At 55.6% G+C, this 17973-nt stretch overlaps 1 protein-coding gene across 3 annotated transcripts in view; it reads left to right on the top strand.

The window, feature by feature from the left end:
- SLC23A2 (solute carrier family 23 member 2) overlaps positions 1 to 17429 on the top strand; it is a 126859-nt gene extending 109430 nt beyond the window's left edge. For all 3 annotated transcript variants that reach the window (XM_055129985.1, XM_055129984.1, XM_055129986.1), the window contains 7 exons: positions 725 to 881; positions 2076 to 2223; positions 2607 to 2712; positions 7816 to 7945; positions 8533 to 8670; positions 11217 to 11312; positions 12928 to 17429. In XM_055129985.1, the coding sequence (XP_054985960.1) occupies positions 725 to 881; positions 2076 to 2223; positions 2607 to 2712; positions 7816 to 7945; positions 8533 to 8670; positions 11217 to 11312; positions 12928 to 13160 (1008 nt within the window). In that variant the 3' untranslated portion in view covers positions 13161 to 17429. The remainder of the gene's footprint in view (positions 1 to 724; positions 882 to 2075; positions 2224 to 2606; positions 2713 to 7815; positions 7946 to 8532; positions 8671 to 11216; positions 11313 to 12927) is intronic.
- The last annotated feature ends 544 nt before the right edge of the window (positions 17430 to 17973 follow it).

Below are 17973 nucleotides of genomic sequence, written 5' to 3'. Positions count from 1 at the left end.
GAGTCGCTGCCAGAGGCTGAGCACTTTGTCCAATGTTTCAGATTTTTTTTTGGTTGGTTTTTGTCCTGGGGTCACACCCAGTGATGCTCAGGGGTCACTCCTGGCTCTGCACTCAAGAATCACTCCCGGCAGTGCTTGGGGGACCATATGGGATGCCGGGAATCAAAGCCAGGTTGGGTGCATATAATGAAATGCCCTCCCCGCTGTACTGTCGCCCCGCCCCATGACAGTTACACAGGGCTCACCCTGGGGCTGAGAATGCTCCACACTTGCCGCTGGGGAGGGGAGCAGGTGGATCACCCTCGGCGAGTAATAAGAGGACACAGACTTGCTGGAAGAGACTGGGCGTCGACCTTCCCCGGGCGGTGGTGATGAGCGAGAGCAGGGACAGGAACCAGACTGGGCTTCACAGCAGTCAGACCCCCCCCCCTCACGAAGTGGGTCTCGGCCTCCATAAATTGGGTGCAGGAATCAAACTTCCCTTCCCGGAGACGGGCTGAAGACCCCTGGTCTGTTGCTTATAACTGCTGGGGCCTTGGGCAGGTGGGCAAGACGGGCAAGACGGGTGGGAGAATGTGGCTGTGGGGGGCTCGTGACCACGAATCGGGTCTCTGTAGTGGTGCCCCCCGCCACGAGGGGCCGATGCAGATTGAGGGGCGGTGAAGGGGGCAGGGGAGGTCATTCTCTGCCTGACCCAACGGGGCCGCTCCTCTGACCCCTCTAGATCATCCTGGCCATCCTCGTGTCCTGGCTGCTCTGCTTCATTTTCACGGTGACCGACGTGTTCCCGCCGGACAGCACCAAGTACGGCTACTACGCGCGCACGGACTCCAGGCACGGCGTGCTCTTGGTGGCCCCCTGGTTTAAGGTCCCCTACCCGTGTAAGTATCTGAGGGCCCCAAGAGCTTGGGAGTCCACAGGGGCGTGGGCAGGAAGGCTCTGCGGAATGGGGTGCCTTCTTCCTTCTAGAAAGTTCCCTGCAGATCTTCTTGTTGTGGCCCCTAGAGGGTTCGAGGGGGGAAGGAGGAGGCCCTGCCTGCAGAGGGGGCCTTGTTAGCACACCGGTTACTCTGTTCCCTTTCGTGAGCAAACCTGCTCGGTTTGGGGTGTTTTTGTTCATTGTTCCACTAGCCTGAGATCCTGGCCGAGACTTTCCTTGCCAAGGCGTAAGGCCAGGGGGCCGAGACTTGGAGCATCTGCTCAGAAAGGCAGGCGCAGGCTGCACGGTACCCACACGCGCAGCGCCAGAGTGAAGACACTGGAGCATGAGGCGCTGCCCGAACAGGATGGGATTTAGAATTTCTGTAATCTTTTCATGGAGCAGTGGAGTCATTCATTGGGGGCGGGGTGTGGACGGCGGGGGTATGTGTTGATGATCACAGCTGTCAAACTGGGCCGAGTTGATGGGAGCTGGGCCTGAAGTTCTAACCCCAGCGTTGGGCAGCACGTTGCATGGGGAGAGTCCAGGGAGCGGCCCCTGGTCGAGGGGCCACTTGGATGCTGATGTTCTGCCTTCCCGTCCCATTCCCAGAAATCAGGGCGGGGGCCTGGGGCTGTTCCCTGCTCGGCGTCAGCGTGGAGACGCTGTGCCCGGCGTTCAGTCTTTAGTCAAACTAAAGTCAGCCTTGTCTAACAGAGCCCGTTTTCCCGGGGCCTGGTGACAGGGCACAAAGGTAGCTCAAGACCCTGGTGCGAGATGGGGTCAAAGGACGGTCCACAGCGCCATGAACCCTGGTGGTGTTGGCAGCCATTCCTGGGGTCTGGGTCTTTGAACCCTGGGCAGCTGTGTGCCTTGTCTGCTGCCCCGTCTCTGTGGCTCCTAAGACATTGAGTCTCCGGTGGTAGATTGTGGCCCGGTGCGGGTCTCATCACCGACGTGTGGCGTCGGGATGGGGAGGGGGGAGGGCGGCTGTTGGGAACGTCGGCAGCCGTGACAGGAAGCTGCGGCTGCGTCCTGGGGCATGCTGTTGGCAGTGCTCACCCACGTCCCCGCTCTGCAGCCGAAAAGGGGCGGGAGAAGTTGAAACCGCCTGCCCCACGGAGTCGGGGGTCTCACGCGTGTCCCCCTTCCGTAGTTCAGTGGGGACTGCCCACCGTGTCTGCGGCCGGCGTCATCGGCATGCTGAGCGCGGTGGTGGCCAGCATCATCGAGTCCATTGGGGACTACTACGCGTGCGCCCGGCTCTCCTGTGCCCCGCCGCCTCCTGTCCACGCCATCAACAGGTACCTGTCCTGCCCGCACCTGACTCCGGCCGCCCCTCGGCCTTCCCCGCTATCCCCAGCAGCTGCCAGGGTTTCGCTGGGTCTGGCCCCGCACACTGTACTTGGGTTTGGGTCACCTCAGAGAAGCACTTTGGGGTCTCAGCAGGTGGGCAGCTGGGCGTCTTTAGACGGGCCTTGGTGCCGCCCCTGTTTGGGGTTGGTTTTCCTCTTCCCTGAAGCCCTCCAGGGGCCGACCTTAAGCTCACCTGTGCAGGCAGGTGCCAGCTGCGGAGTGGGTGGAGTGGTGTGTCCTAGCGGCCACAGGACAGGGCAGGGGGATGGCCATGGCAGGGTAGGAGGCCAGCGTGTCTGACTCCTCTTTTCTCCGTGCCTCTGCGTCCCAGGGGGATTTTCGTGGAGGGCCTCTCCTGCGTTCTCGATGGCGTGTTTGGGACCGGGAATGGCTCCACTTCCTCCAGCCCCAACATCGGCGTTTTGGGGATCACTAAGGTACAGTACTTCTCTCTTGGTTATTTATTTTGTTTTGTTCTTTTTTTTTTTTTTTGGCTTTTGGTCCACACCCCCGATGCACTCTTGGCTCTAAACTCAAGAAATTACTCCCGGCAGTGCTCAGGGGACCATATGGGATGTCAGGGATGAAACCAGGTCGGCTTTCTCCCAGGCAAACACCCTACCCGCCCTACCCGCTGTGCTGCTGCCTCTCTGGCCCCTGCCTGACCCCGCTGTGAATTCACCCAAGCAAGCTTTGCTCGGGAGATTGGTTTCTCTCCCTCGCCCTGTGTCCTGCTGTCTTTGAGGTGCAAGGGGTCTGCTGTCCCCGTCCCTGGCGCCTGGGGGAGCAGGCACTTGCGTGTCATCAGTCTCTGGCATGCTCTGTAGCTTTGGGGGCTGCGAGGAGTGGGGAACGCACCTAGCAGCACTCAGGGTATACTTTTTTTTTTTTTTTTTTTTAATACCAAGCCTAGGCCCCTGCCTGGCTGCTGTTCCAGGCATCTGGACACACCAGTACATGACAGACAAGTGGCACCGTCCTCTCGTAGACAGACAGCATGACAAGGACGGGCCGCCCGGGGAAGTGAGGGGTGGGGCTAGGTCGCCTGGAGGAGATGCCTGAGCAAGGAGAAGAGGGTGCCAGACACCTGTAGGCCCCGGACTAAGGACATCTGATTTGGGGGTGCCACTTCAGTGCCCTGCTAAACAGGCAGGCAGTGTATTGTCAGAGACCAGGAGGAAGGGGCTACCCTGGGAGAAGACCCCGATTTAGTGGTTTATAAAAATCACTTCTGCCTTTCGTGAGACCCCAGAGGCAAGTGAGAGTAATTAGGAAGTGAGACGCACATGCATGCACACACACACTCGCGCGTGCACCCCCTTCCAGGTCAGAACCCCCTTCTCCTTCAGCGCATCCCCCTCATTTTCCCTTCCTTCCCGACCTACCCGCTCGCCCCGCTGCCCAGCTCCCCGCAGTGGCCTGATAAGCCTGATGCAACTCAGCTCACGTGCAGCCCGAGGCGTGGAGCTGGAGGAGGCCTCGAAGTGGTTCCCCGGTGAGGTGCCCGTCTCCTCTGCTGAGCCCCTGGGTCCCAAGTAGCTTGGGGTGAACCTGAGTCTCCTCCGGGCTTTGGCCGAGCCGCTGGCCCCTGTAAGATCAGAACCCACCCTCCTCTCTTCGCCTCCGCCCCCAGCTCCCTGTGAGTCGGTGTGACCCAGTGAAAAAGAGCCCGAGACACCTAAGCTTGGCTAATCCCCACTGCAGGTCCCCAGAAGGGAGCTGGCCCAGTGCACAGAAGTGAGACATGAAGGCTGGGGGCGTTGGTCAGCCCGGAAGCTTCCTTTCGCTGCACCCCTGCAGAGGTAGCCTGGGGTCTGGCGGTCACTGCAGGGAGCGAGTCTTGCTCCTCTTCCTCTTCAGCCTGACCAGCGTGGTTTGGGGAGTAATTCTCTCTATTACCATGGGAGATGCCAGCTTATTCCGGAAGAGCTGCCTGCCAGCGGCCTTTTCAGTGAGCTAATTGGTTTTTCCCTCCGAGTCCCCTTGGACCCACTTCCTGGCAAGCAGGAATCCCTGGGAGGGGGCCCTGCCGGCCTGGGGCTGTTCTCACTGGCCTGACTGGGGGGCTGCATGGAGCCCGCAGGCAGCAGTGCCTGGCAGGGGGGACCCTCCCCGCAGAGCACCAAACAGAAAGAAGTCCGAGTTCGAGGCTGAACTCTGCTCCTCCTCCAGCCAGTGCTCTCAGAGGAGAACTCGGGTCTGAGAGCCAGCGGCCGTCCTCAGAGGCCCACAGAGCCAGTAGCCTGGGGTCCTTTTCAGTGCATGAAAGGGAAGTCAGGCTTGCACGCAGCAGGGGTCAAGCCTACGGATCAGATCCAGGGCCTGGCAAGGGTCTGCGCTGGGCTCTGCCAGAGTCTGTCCCTGACCCACAGTCATGGACGAGCCAGACTGTTGGGCCAGTCAAGAGTGCTGATGCTGTCCAGTGTTCTGGGGCCAGGGGGAGGTAGTACAGTGGCACTTGCCTTGAGCAGTGGGAGTGACCCCCTGGTGCAGAGCCAAGAGTGGCCTCCTAAGCACTACGGCTGTGACCTCCAAACCAGAAAGACTAACGCATTCTGACATTCCTGGAGTCCGGAGAGGGGTCAGGGGTGTTGCAGGTGGTGGGACCCACTGCAGATTCCTGCCCTGCCCCGGCCTCCCCTCCCCGCCCCATCTGTCCAGTATAGCCTATTACCTGGGTCTGTACTGAGCACTTGCCAGGCATGGGGGCCAAGTTGCCTGTTGCGAGGCTAGTCAGCCCTGAGCGTGTTTCTTGGAAGAGAAGCCACCACCCCTCGACTGGAGTGTCTGGCCAACTCCTGCTGGGGCTGCCGGTCATCGGCCCTAGGGACAGGGCCATGGTTCTGGGGGGACGGCAGAGGGAGGTGGGGCAGAGTCCAGGCAGAAGCAGGGGTTTCTCTTCCCCAGTAGGACCAGAGAGGCAGAGGCTCAGACTCGTGTCTGGGACAGAAGCTAGTACTGGCACCCATTGATTCTCACTGACCTCGTGCTGCTTGTTCAGGGATTGTTGTGTTTTTTTGGGGGGGTCTTGCTTTTGGTTATTCGTCCATACTCAACAGTGCTCAGGAGTTACTCCTGGCTCTGCACTCGGGGATCACTCCTGGTGGGCTTAGGGGAGCGTATGGGATGCAGGAGATTGAACCTGGATCACTGTGTGTAAGGCAGACGCCCTCCCCACTGTATTGCCTTTCTGGTCCTCATTTAACAGCATCTAAGGTAGATGAACCTTCCATACCTAGAAATGATTTTTTTCAAGCCTCAGGCCAGACTTCCCCAGGCACCACTAATAGGGCTGGCTGAGCCTGCTGAGCTTTGTAGAGCTGGTTCTGTGCCAGGGCGCGCTTCTGCTGAACTCTCGATCCATCCCTCGACCGTTGTTAGGGGACAGGCCCTTGGTGGTTCTTTCCTCCCATGGAGCCTCCCATACACCATAGCCAGTTGCAGCAGTGCAGTGACTCGGTCTTCAGCTCTTGACTCTTGTCTTTCCAGCACCCCGTCCCTAGCTCCATCTCCCCAGTGCCGGTCCCATTGTAAGTCCTTAGAGAAACCAGGAAAGAGCCTTTAACTCGGATGCACCGGGGATGTTTGCCCGAATCCCCATGGTGTGTGCTCTCAGCTCTCGGGTGCCGGTGACTGATTCAGTCGTGAGTCCACTCTGATACTTAACCTGCTGGCCTTGGGTCCTCTGGGTCCTGTAGGCACTGTCCAGGAGGCTGGCCTCGGAGCCGGAAATGTTCTCCGCTGCCCCCAGCTGATTATACACGTGATGTGTGATCCAGGGCCACGGAGGGGCTGAGTTTTTCAGCTTCACCTTAGCCAGCTTTAGGTAGCCATCCACTCCTCACTGCTTTGGGGAAAGTCCCGGGGTCCCACTCAAAGCCTGACTGGGGGGGCCAGGGCCATGATGCAGTGAATAGATGTTTGCTTTGCATGGCCCAAACTGACCCAGGTTCTATCCCCAGCATCCCAGATTGTCCTCAGAGCAATCCCCGAGCGTTGCTGGGTGTGGCCCCAAAATACAAGATACAGCCCGTCTTCACCTGTGCCGGCTTTATCTGTACAGCCCCCTCTAGCGTGTCCTGAGGGTACTTCCCGAGAAGTGAAGCAGCGCCTCATTGGAGCCACGTGCAGAATTGTTGAGTCCAGTTTTAGCTTCTCTTTCTCCTAGTTGGGGATTCTGGGGTGCATGGAAGTTTCTAGAAGGCAGGGATAGGGCATCTCGGATAAAGATGGAGGCCAGGGGGAAATAAGTTTGTGGGAGACACGCCTCAGGACCCAGAGGGCCCTGGCTCCAGGGCAGAGAAGATCCCCGGGGGGTGTTGGTCTGAGGACTCTCAAGGGGTATCAGGAAAGGGGTTCTGGGCAGACAGACCCGAGCACGCCCAGCACCCAGAGCAGTGGCCTGGCCTCGGGGGTGGAGATGTCCGGACAGTGCTCAGGGATTGCTCGGGGGATGCTGGGGATAGAACCTGGGTCAGTCATGCTCGGCAAACACCTCCAGCAGGTGTGACCCGGGAACAGGGTGGCTGGGGGCAGAGGTGATGGGAACTTTGGTATTCTGTTTTTTTGTTTTTTTTTTTCTGTGTAATAAGTGTGCATTAATAGGCGCCCTCTGTGAGGTGAGACTGATCCCTCTCAACTAAGAATCCAAGAGTATTGTAGGGCCGGAGTAATCGGGGCTCAGAGCCCTGATTCGTCCCCAACACTGCATGGTCTCCTGAGCACTGCTTGGGAGCGACACTTGCCCCCCTAAGCACTACAGGGTCATCCCATCCCTCCAGGGGTAGCCTAGATAAGTCGTTTTCTATTTATTCATTTATTTATTTATCTATCTATTTATTTATTTATTTATGCATGCCTTTGGGGCTGGAGAGATAGCACAGCGGTAGGGCATTCGCCTTTCACCCGGCCGACCTGTGTTTGATTCTTCCGCCCCTCAGAGAGCCCGGCAAGCTACCCGTGGCATATTTGATATTCCAAAAACAGTAACAATAAGTCTCACAATGAGAGACGTTACTGGTGCCTGCTTTATGCCTTTTGAGTCACACCCAGTGGTGCTCAGGGGTTACTCCTGTCTCTGCATTCAAGAGTTATGCCTGGCGATGCTTGGGGGGACCCTATGGGATGCCCCAGTCAGCAGTGTGCAAGGCAAGCGTCCTACCCGCTGTACTCTCACTCCAACTCCACTTCCAACCTTTTTATACTCACAGACGAGCGTTGGTCTTAAGGGTCAGTGGCTGAAAACCACCAGCCTGGGCCTGGAGCAACACTAAACAGTGCAGTGCATGCAGCCAACCCAGGTTCAGTTCCCCAGCACCTCCTTTGGTCCGCTGAGCACCAGAAGGTTCGATATTGAGCCCAGAGCCAGGAGTAAGCCCTGAGAATCGTTGGGGGTGACCCGAAAACAAAACAGAGTCTCTCATCTCTGCTTTGTCACATGGTTGCGGCTGGGCTGGGGACGGTGTGCCTGGGTGGGCGTTGGTGCAGCTGGAGGGGCTCAGGGTGACGCTTGTGCCTATCTGCCTCCCCGTGTCCTGCAGGTCGGCAGCCGGCGCGTGATCCAGTATGGGGCCGCCCTCATGCTGGGCCTGGGCATGATCGGCAAGTTCAGCGCCCTCTTCGCCTCCCTCCCGGACCCTGTGCTCGGCGCCCTCTTCTGCACCCTCTTCGGTAAAACTGTTTCCTTGATCGCGGTCTTCCCTTCCCTTTGCCAGGGAAGCCCTCCTGTCATACTGGATGTCACAACACATTGCTGGGTCACATGGCAAAAGATACCTACCGCTGCAAACAAAACAAAACAAAACAGAACATATAAAAGCTGCCGCACCCCTCCAGTTCAGTGTCTGAAAGGTAGAATTTAAAGTTAAGGGTCATTGGCTCGGTGTTTCGGATTGAGTAACTCAGGCCTTCCTCCTCCCAGTGGGCTCGTTAAACACCGAGCATCTCATGACAGGACTTAGTTTGATCTGGACACCATGCAGTTGTTGTCCACAGGAACCGGATTCTTCAGTGGGATTCCCACTCTACCTGTGACGTCTGCATGAGGCTGAGCAGGTTTAAAATAACATCCTTCGTTTTCTGTGTTTGGTGGGTCTCCTGTTTTGTTGTTTTAGTGTAATATAATGGATATTTGGATCCGAGACAACCAGGACTTGCACTGAGCCCCCTGCTAGCTGTCTCTATGGACGGGGCACCGAGGGGGTCAGCCTCTCTCCTCCGGGCCGTGGGTGAGCTCTTCGTGGCATTTTTCTCTCCAGGCATGATCACAGCCGTCGGACTCTCGAACCTGCAGTTCATCGATTTAAATTCTTCCCGGAACCTCTTCGTGCTTGGCTTCTCCATCTTTTTCGGGCTTGTCCTTCCAAGTTACCTCCGGCAGAACCCCCTCGTCACAGGTAAGGAGACTCGGCCTCCGGGGGAGTTGAACCTCGGCTGTCGGCTCACAGCAGCGGGGCAGTGAGAGGGGACTTGGCGGTTTCAGGAACTCTTGGGGAAGCACTGGGATTTAGCATTGCCTCAGTTTATCTGCAGGCCCTTTGCACTCACTTGAGTGAGCTCAAGCCCAGAACAGGCTGGCCAAGGTCTCCTAAGCTTCCTGACCCTCTCCTCTGGGAGGATGCTTCAGGGTAAAAAGTCTTTGAAAAAAGTGTAATTCTGTATTAAAGTGTATACTTTCTCCAGACACAGCTTCAGAGACATGTTTTTCCACTGGGCATATCGCCACTTCACATTCACGATCAGCCCTTTTAACATCTTTTTGTTTTAGTTACCTCGCTGCCATGAAAAAGAAAAGGAAGCCATCCCAAGAAATTGCTTTTGTTGCTGATATTTGATGCAGAACTAGGGCCATTTGACACAAACATATACACACACACACACACACACACATACATATATATATATTTTTTTTTTTTTTTTTGAAGTTAAGTTGTATAACAATGTTTTTAAAGCGAAACAGTGAGGGCTCAGAGCAATCATATGATGCTCTGGGTTTGATCCCCAGCCTCTGCCAAAAAAAGAAAAGTATAGATAGATAGAACTATATAAATAGATAAATAAATTGAACAATACATTTTTTGTTTCATAAATGTCACCTCTACCTGGCTTCCAAAACATCTCATCATCTCAGATACCCTCAGATAATTAAAGCAGTTAATCTCCATCACATCCCCCTTCTTCAGTCCCTGACGGCCATCAGTGTACTTCTGGTTCCCATAAACAACTTTATCCATTTTGGTGTCTGATACAGTGCATCCACACAAGACGTGACCCGTGTGTGTGTAGCTTTTACTTACCATGTTGTTCAAAGATTTATGCACATTATACTTTTTGGGAGGCAGGGAGGCTGTGCTCAGGGCTAAGTCCTGGCTCTGTACTCAGGGGTCACTCCTGGTGGGCTTGGAGGACAGATCGAACCTAGGTCGGCTGTGTGCGGGGCAAACGCCTGAGCCTCTGTACTATCGTCCCGCCCCTGTACCTGTATTATCATCCCCCCGCCCCTTTTTACGGCCCAGTCGAGTACCTTGGATGTTTATACCACTTCCCAGTGATGGTCATCTGGGGCGTCCCCTGTGACTGTTACAGACACTGTTAGGAACATCAGTGCTGGGTGCAGTTGGTTTCCCTTTCATGACAATCCCCGTCTGTAAAATCGCTGTGAGCCTGAAGCAATGGATCTGGGCCTCTGCTTCCAGGGCAGTAGCCCCGCCAGACAACCACCCGTGTCTGCACGAAGCTCCTCTTCCATGTGGGGTTTTCCCCAGCAGCACGTCACGGCCCTCTTGCTCTCGGCAGCAGACCAGTGTTTTCCAGCTGCTGTTCTGTGCTGGTCTGCAGGTCTGGCCGGCCCGCCCGCAGCTGCTGCAGCATTTGAGCGGCACACGGAGGCCGGTAGAACCCCGTCACCCCAGTGCCACAGTGTGTGTTCATTGAACCGTGTCCCAGTGTGGGCCGTCGTGGGACACACGAGTGTCGGTGTGTTTTAGAGCAAGCTCGCCAGCAGAGCCCAAAAATGCAAAGGCAGGAAAAGTGCTGAAGAACCCCCGAGAGGACTCTCGCTCGCTGTCTACACCCAGCTAGCAGGCACGGCTCTGTCCCCTGCCCACCCTTCTGGGGGCCTGTGTTTCAGACAAGTCTGACATTTCCCAGTCACGTCCACCAGGGACACAGAAAGCACCATGAGCGTCATTTCAGTGCTCATGAGTAAATTTAAACTCACAAATACTGAATCTGTCGCTAATGAGGATCACCTGTTTTAAGAACCCACTTTTCACTTCTTCGGAGTAAAATTACCGGGTAATGTGACATCCAGTTGGCCTTTTTGAAGAACCACCAGACTCTGCAGTGGGGAAATCAGGTTCCTAACCACTTGCTATGTGTTGAGGGCTTCTATTTCCGTGTTCACCAGCAGTGTTGTTTGTCTTTTTAATTAGTATCCCAGGGTTCTGAATTTTTCTGTGTAATTGTAAATGCCATGACTGCTTTTTTATTGCTCAGCTGATTTCTTTCTACCCTACAACAGTTACTTATTTATGTGTATTTATTGTTTCTAGTTTGCAAATGCTGTGCCTAGTTGCTTTACAGCTCATTTCGTGCTGAAGTCCACTCGATTGCGTATTTTCTGTTCGTATCTACCATCGTTAGGAATCCTCCTTCAGGAGGTAGCTTGTGGTTACTGTTGAGAGTATTTGCGGGAATTTAGGATCTGGGGGCACGCCCATTGGTACTGAGGTACCTACTCCCTGCTCTGTGCTCAGGGATCACGCCCGATAGTGCTTGGGGTGGTGCTTGGGATTGAACCCAGGTTGGCATCCTACCTGCAGTTCTGCCTCTCCTGCCCCATCACAGTAGTTTGAAGTGTCGCTGCAGGTATTACTGCTCGTGGACTTAGCGGCAGGTGTCCGAGACCTCCCACTGACCCCCCCTTTGGTTTGTTTTCTAGGGATAACGGGAATTGATCAGGTGTTGAATGTTCTTCTCACAACTGCGATGTTCGTAGGGGGCTGTGTGGCTTTTGTTTTGGATAACACCATCCCAGGTATGTGGCACGAGTCAGTCAAACTCCTTACATATCTCGTCCTTTTCTCAGCCGAGGGAAGCAGGGTGAATGAGGGCCACGCGCTCCCCGGGTGAAATTATCTTTACTTCAGTAAAGACGACGCTCCTCCCTTTCATGAGTCTTTTGTTTTTTCTTTCCCCAGCAAGCATCATAGATTTTATTTGTCCCTTTGAGTTTTTAGATTACACCTGGGGTGCTTTAGGGCTTATTCCTGGCTGTGCTCACTCTTGGTAAGAGCTCAGAAGACCATACGTGGTGCTGGGACTCGAACCCAGGTCAGCTGCATGCAAAGCAAGCTTTATATGCTTTATTGCTGAATTACAGTAATTTCTCCTCATCCCAAGGTCCCAAATGGATACTTGAAACTGGATCATACCTAACCCTGTATATAGTGTAATTTTTTTTTTTTTTTTACGTTTTGGGTCACATCTAGCGATACTCAGGGGTTAATCCTGGCTCTGCACTCAGGAATTACTCCTGGCAGTGCTCTGGGGATCATATGGGATGCTGGGAATCGAACCCGGATCGGCTGCGTGCAAGGCAAATGCCCTACCCACTGTACTATTGCTCCAGCCCCTGTATAGTGTAATTTTGCTATGTCTACATATCCATGACAGGTTTTATGTGGAGCTCCGAAGGCTACGGCTCGTGCATTGCAGGCAGGAGCCTTCAGTTAACCCCTGGAGTCCTGAGCACTGCCAGGGTAGCCACTGAGCACCACCAGCTATAGCTCTATACAATGCAAAACGGGACCAGAGCCTTCAGTCTGAAGTGTTGATGCCTTATAATGCCTTTACCACGCCTCCCCAACCCAGACATACTGAGTACTCTGTACTGTGCTGTTGTGTGTGCATGTGTGAATGCATGTGTGTACGTGTACATGTGTGCGTATGTGTGTTTGGGGGGTGGGGGGGTCACTGGCCCTCCTCCCCACAACACACAAATAAGAAAAGTTTAATGTGTAAATTGGGCCTGGTAAGAGAGTAGCAAAACCAAATAATGATAAACGGTGTTTACTCTATAGGAATATGTGACTGGGCGATAGGTGGGGGGCCAGGGCACCGAGTGGGGCAGGCTGACCGCTGTGCCTTTAAGAGCAGGGGACCAATTGGGCTGTCTGGGCTTCTGGCCCCGCCCAGTACAGCCTTGCCTGTGGTTTCCATCACTTGCTCATACTCTCCCCTGAGCCCGCAGGTGCCGCAGCCTAGGACCCTTCCCCCTGGGGGAGTGTGATGAGTGGGGCCTGCACGATAAATGCCCCATTGACAGCTCCCCCCAACATATACATGTGCACACACGTACACACATGCATTTGCATGTGCACACACAGCAGCACAGCATAGAATACTCCGTCTGGGTTGGGGTGGCGTGGTAAAGGCATTGTAAGGCCGCAGGCCCTGGCCCCGTTGCCATGTGCACTGTGTTGAGCTTTCTGGAGACGGGAGGTGAGTCTTGGCTCTGCCTCGGGCCTCACCTCCCTTCCCTGCAGTCTCTCTGCGGTAGTGGGGGCAGAGGTGCGTGCCCCGTGGGAGAGCAGGTGGGCACGTGGAGGGTCGTGACCGCTCTGTAACCACGGCGTGTGTGCTCCCTGCAGGTACTCCCGAGGAGAGAGGGATCAGGAAGTGGAAGAAGGGCGTGAGCAAGGGGAACAAGTCCCTGGAAGGCATGGAGTCCTACGATCTGCCCTTCGGCATGACCGTCGTCAAGAAGTACCGATGCTTCAGCTACCTGCCCATCAGCCCCACCTTCGCGGGCTACGCGTGGAAGGGCCTCGGGAGGAGCACCACAGGCCGGAGTCCGGACGGGGACTCACAGGCCACCGTATAGCCGGGGCTCGCCCCATGCCCGGCCACGGTGGGGCGTGCGCCTGCGGCTCCTCGCCGAGCCCTCAGCAGTAGCGTGTCTGTCTGTATATCTGCATTTCCATCCTGCACCCCCGAGCTCAGCCCTTCCACGTAGCTTTTCTGTTGTGGGTGGTGAACAGTGTCCGGTAGCGTGTCTCGCGCCCTCTCCTTATTTAAGCCCTCGCCCCCGCGCCTCTGAGAGCGTCCGTTGCTGGCCGTGACCGCTGGCCTTGAGGTTCCTGTCCGCCTGTGGGAGTGGATGTCTGGCGTCCACGCTGTCCTCTCTAGCATCCCCCTTTCTGCCCGCCGACGTTCCTACAAGCTGCCTGCAGGGTTCAGGGCTTTCTGTCCCTGTTGCCTTTTTAATATATATACATATATATATATATAATATATTTTTAAAATTTCAGTCTGGGGCCGGAGTGATAGTGCAGTGGGTAGGGCGCTTGCCTTGCATGCGACCATCCCGGGTTCGATCCCCAGCACCGGATCTTATGCCTCGTTCCTGCGAGGAGTGATCCCGGAGAGCAGAGCAAGCAAAACAAAACAAACAAATAATAAAAAAAACCCAAAATCTCAGCCCGCACCCTGAGAGACGCCCTCTGGTCCAGGAGCACCCACCTCCTCCCGTGGTCAGACTGACAGTTGCTGATCCGTGTCCCGCTTCCCCGATTCCCCTGCAGGGGGAGCTGTGGGCCTCCCGGGCAGTCGGCGCCGTGGTTCCGCCCTGCCCAGCTCTGTCCCCGTGGAAGTCTGTCTGGGGCCTGGAGGAGCAAACAGCATCTGCGGGGGGAGGGGGGTCCACGGCCAGTTCCTCACTGCTCTTTCCGTGTGCCACTCGGGCCCCAACAGGCCTCATTCTTCACTTGTTGCCAAGCCGCTCTCTGGCATCTCTCACTCCCGGGGGGTGTGATGGGGCTGGACCACCACGCGGAGGTACCAGCAGGCACCCCGGCGAGGGTGGGCTTGGCTCTCGGTGGCTGTTGGTGATGGCCGCGAGTGTTGTTCACGCCCAAGGTTGTATTCCTGTTGAACGTGATTGACTCTAGCCGATTCTTGATCAGTGTTTTCCCGTGTAACCCCCCGCCCCCCATTACCTTGTGTCCCCTTCACCTGTCCTGCCACCCCCGGTCCTTCCCCTGCATCAAGAAAAGAACCAGCCTCCGTAGCAGCTGTGGACACCATCAGGGAAGCTTGTGGCTGTTGAAGGCCAGTAACCATTATTTGTGGCTGTTTGTTGTTGTTGTTGTTTTTGTTGTTGTTGTTGCTTGATACCATGAAAAGTGTAAATACTGTAACGCTTAAATCTATTTATCAAAACTGACTACTTCTACCAGAGCCCAGAAACCAATGGGCGTAGCGCTCTATGTGAATTTGTTCAGTGAAGACGAAGACCGGGAGTTGGAAAACCCACCTTGAACGGCCCCGGCCCCCCGGTTGATGGCCCGTGCAGGCGACTCTGGCATCCACTGCCTCCGGAGACTCTGGGTTGTTGTGTGTCCACTGGATCTTGTTTCTTGGTTCTGTGTGTGTGAGTTTGTTTCTGTTTTTGTTTGGTGCGGAGGGGAAGATTCGCTGGCCCGGGTCAGATGCTGCTTTTCTCTTTTGAGTGCCGGGAGGAGGTGGGGGAAGCAGCCGGCAGGCCCCCTCTGCGTTCTAAAGCATAACACTAAGTTATTGGGGGTGGGGGTGGGGGCGGGGAGTGCCCTTGGCACATCGGAGACATTAGGCCGCTCTCCCAGGTGTGCACTCTGGCCAGCTGCTGCCTGGCCCTGCCTCGCCTGGGGGCAGCGTGCTTGTGTCACTGCAGCCTCCTGGACTCCCGGTAAAGTACATTTCAAGGTTGATTCTGGCAAGAACCCTTTAGAGCACTGCACCGTTGGCCCCAAATCTCAGACTGCAGATGGGAGTCAAGACCTGGCTTCTAACACGCGTCAGTTTCGTAGGTCTCTTTTCCCTGCCTTTTTTTTTTTTTTTAACGTATTTAAAGTATTGTTACTTTAGGAACACACTGGTTAAGACTTTTGTCCCTTTAACCTGGGCCCTCCCTTGAGCCCCCCCCCCACCCCCTTGGGAGTTAAAGTTGCTCTCCGTCCCTCCTGTTCATACTTTGCTCAGCACCTCCAGTTTCTCGGTTTTACAAACGAGGGGGAGACTGTACGGCAGCCCGAGGCTGGCAGTAGGCTGAGCTTCCCGAGGGCAGCCGGGGTCCAGCACCCCTGCCCTTCCCAACCCCACCTGAAACATTGTAGGGGGAGGCTGGGGGCTGCTTCTGCAAGGAGACCCCTGTGCAAGGGTGCGCTAGACAAACTCCCCTGCGGTGGGGACTCTGGACCCAGGGAAGGAGGGAGCCCGGTGCTGGGCGTGCAGCCTGTGGTCTCCGGGTGCTGGGGCGGGAGGGGGGGATGTGTGTAATAAATCGTGCACACGAGCGGCACATGCCAGCCCTTTGCCTTGAGGAAGAGCTGCTCCTGTTCGCAGATCCACCACTCACGCAGCTTTGAGCACGGGCACAGAGCAACCTCCCCTGCAGGGGGCGCCCAAGAGGCCGCCCTGGCTGGCCCTGGTCGAAACCTGCCCCCAGGTGCGGAGCCATCAGAGCAACTTCAGACATCCAGGATAGAGAGGGGCAGGGTTTTCACTCTGCGGTTTAAACCGTGGCCCCGTCCCCAGCATTTCCACCTTTCCTTGGGGAACCGTGATGTGGAGAGGAGAAGGTATTTGTCAGGATATAGCTGCCCATTTCACAGGGGGGGCAGCGGGGAGATGAGGGAGGACCCCCACCCCCATGGGGTGCACTGCATTCTCCAGCATGGGGTAGACCGGCTAAGGAGAAACGGCTCCAGGCTCGGCATAACTGTTCTCATTCTCAGCTAGGGGATTCGGTTTATGGACACAGATCCTTCTTCTCGGAGGGCTTTAGACGTTAACTTTTTTGGTTTCTTGGCAAGAGGATGTGGCTCACCCGGGCCAGCTGGAAGGAAGCATCGTAGCCCCCCCCACTGCTGGTCTCCCCATTTTCACAGTAACAAAGTCACACCCAGGATTTGCTTTCTACTGTAGAACACTGACTCTTCACGGCGACGACCTGGTTCATGCATGAATACTGCAGTATTTCCATATAGTCGAAGAACATTTCTGCCCGGGATAATAGTCGCATTTTTCCAGGGAGGGAATGATAATAATTTTCATGACAATGTCATGCAATGATAGAATTTCTCCATTGATGAATCTCTAGTACGTGTGTATACTTTCTTTACCCATGCCTGCCTTTCGGGACCGCAAGCTCAGCTGTTCCCGCTTCGTAGCTTAGACTGGAAGTTGGCAGCCTTTGCCTTTGGGGCGGGGGGCGGGGGCCGAAGGGCACACATGTGAGCCGGCCAGATGAGAACTAAGGATCTGCGGCAGAAGCGGCCTTCCTGAGTCCACCGGGGTGTCCATGGGGCTGTCAGGCCCAGCCCATTCCCGCCGGTCCCCAGGGTGCGTCCAGGCTCCTGGGGCCACTTGTTGGGGAGCCACCCTCAGCTCGAGACATAGGCTCCGGCTTCGACTAGCCGTGGCTGCTGGGCTCTGGCCACTGCCGGTCTGGTCACACAGGAGGATGACTCCCGTCCACCTCAGAAACAGCCCAGGCAGGGCTCGGGCACGCGTTGCTGCTGGGACCCCTTCCCAGCCTCGCCCGCGCGCCGCACCTGTTCTTGGGCGGTTTCTGACCGTGCTCTGTGGTGGTGGTCTCAAGCAGCACCCAGCACCTTCTCGAATGCTCTTGTGTGTCTCCAGGCCTGCCGGACACCCTTCCCGAGCTGCCAGCTCACTGACGGCTGAAGTCAATACCTCCTTTTCTGTGGGTGACCGTCCTTGTTGGAAACATTAACGAATTTCTAGCTGTTCTGAACAGTGGGGGATGCCGCTGCTTCTTCCTTGTTTTCGTGACTTGACTTTGGCTCTAGACCCTTCTGGAATTTTGTTTATGTTTATTTCGCATATCAAGGGTGATCTGGGGGTGGGTTTTGTTGTTTTGTTTTTTGTTTTTTTTTTTTTCCTCCTGAGATGTGTAATTCTTTTATGGAGTTTTTAAAAACAAAAAGAGAATTTTCATATTGTTTTTCTAACATGGCTTCATTCAACGTTTTAAGTATTTTAAAAAATATGTAATATTTGGACCAGATGTTGTGAATAATAGTAGAGATAAAGCTATTTTATTCTGTATTTTTAAAACTGTTCCGTACAAATAAAAGCTCTCGTGGACGCAGTGGTGTGGTTCCTGTGCCTCATTTGTTTGGTTTTTAGGTCCTGGCCGTGACTCGACATGCTGCCCGGAAGCAGGGTGGTCACCTAAGCAGCGTGTCCCCTGCTGCCACGCCTGGGGACCCCGGCAGCTCCTGGAGGAGAATGCGGGCAGTGAGGCCTCGGGGTGTCCGGCCAGGGGGTGTGCGCCTGCTGGGCGCGTGGGTGGAACTGAGTCTGAAGTCAGGGGCATCAGGAGCCTTGAGCCCACTTAGGGCCCAGTCACAGTTCTCACCGCCCGGATGGTGGATGAAGACGAGGGCTCCGGAGATGCCTTCTTCACTGGGGAGAGTGGGGGGCCAGGCCACACCTCGCAATGCTTAGGGATCTCTCCTAGTGGTACCCAGGGGACCATATATGTGGTGCCGGGGATAGAACCCGGGTTGAATACTGCAACAAAACTGCAACAGTGCACAAGGCAAGTGTTGTGTTGTTCACAACACAACATATGTTCACCTTAAGCTATATGCTCACCCCTGCCACCCCCACTTCAGGACTCTGACCGCATG

The sequence above is a fragment of the Sorex araneus genome, chromosome 3 (genome assembly GCF_027595985.1).
Source record: "Sorex araneus isolate mSorAra2 chromosome 3, mSorAra2.pri, whole genome shotgun sequence".
Taxonomy (NCBI): Eukaryota; Metazoa; Chordata; class Mammalia; order Eulipotyphla; family Soricidae; genus Sorex; species Sorex araneus.
Note: the sequence above shows the minus strand (reverse complement) of the source record. Positions and strands in the feature narration are given on the sequence as shown.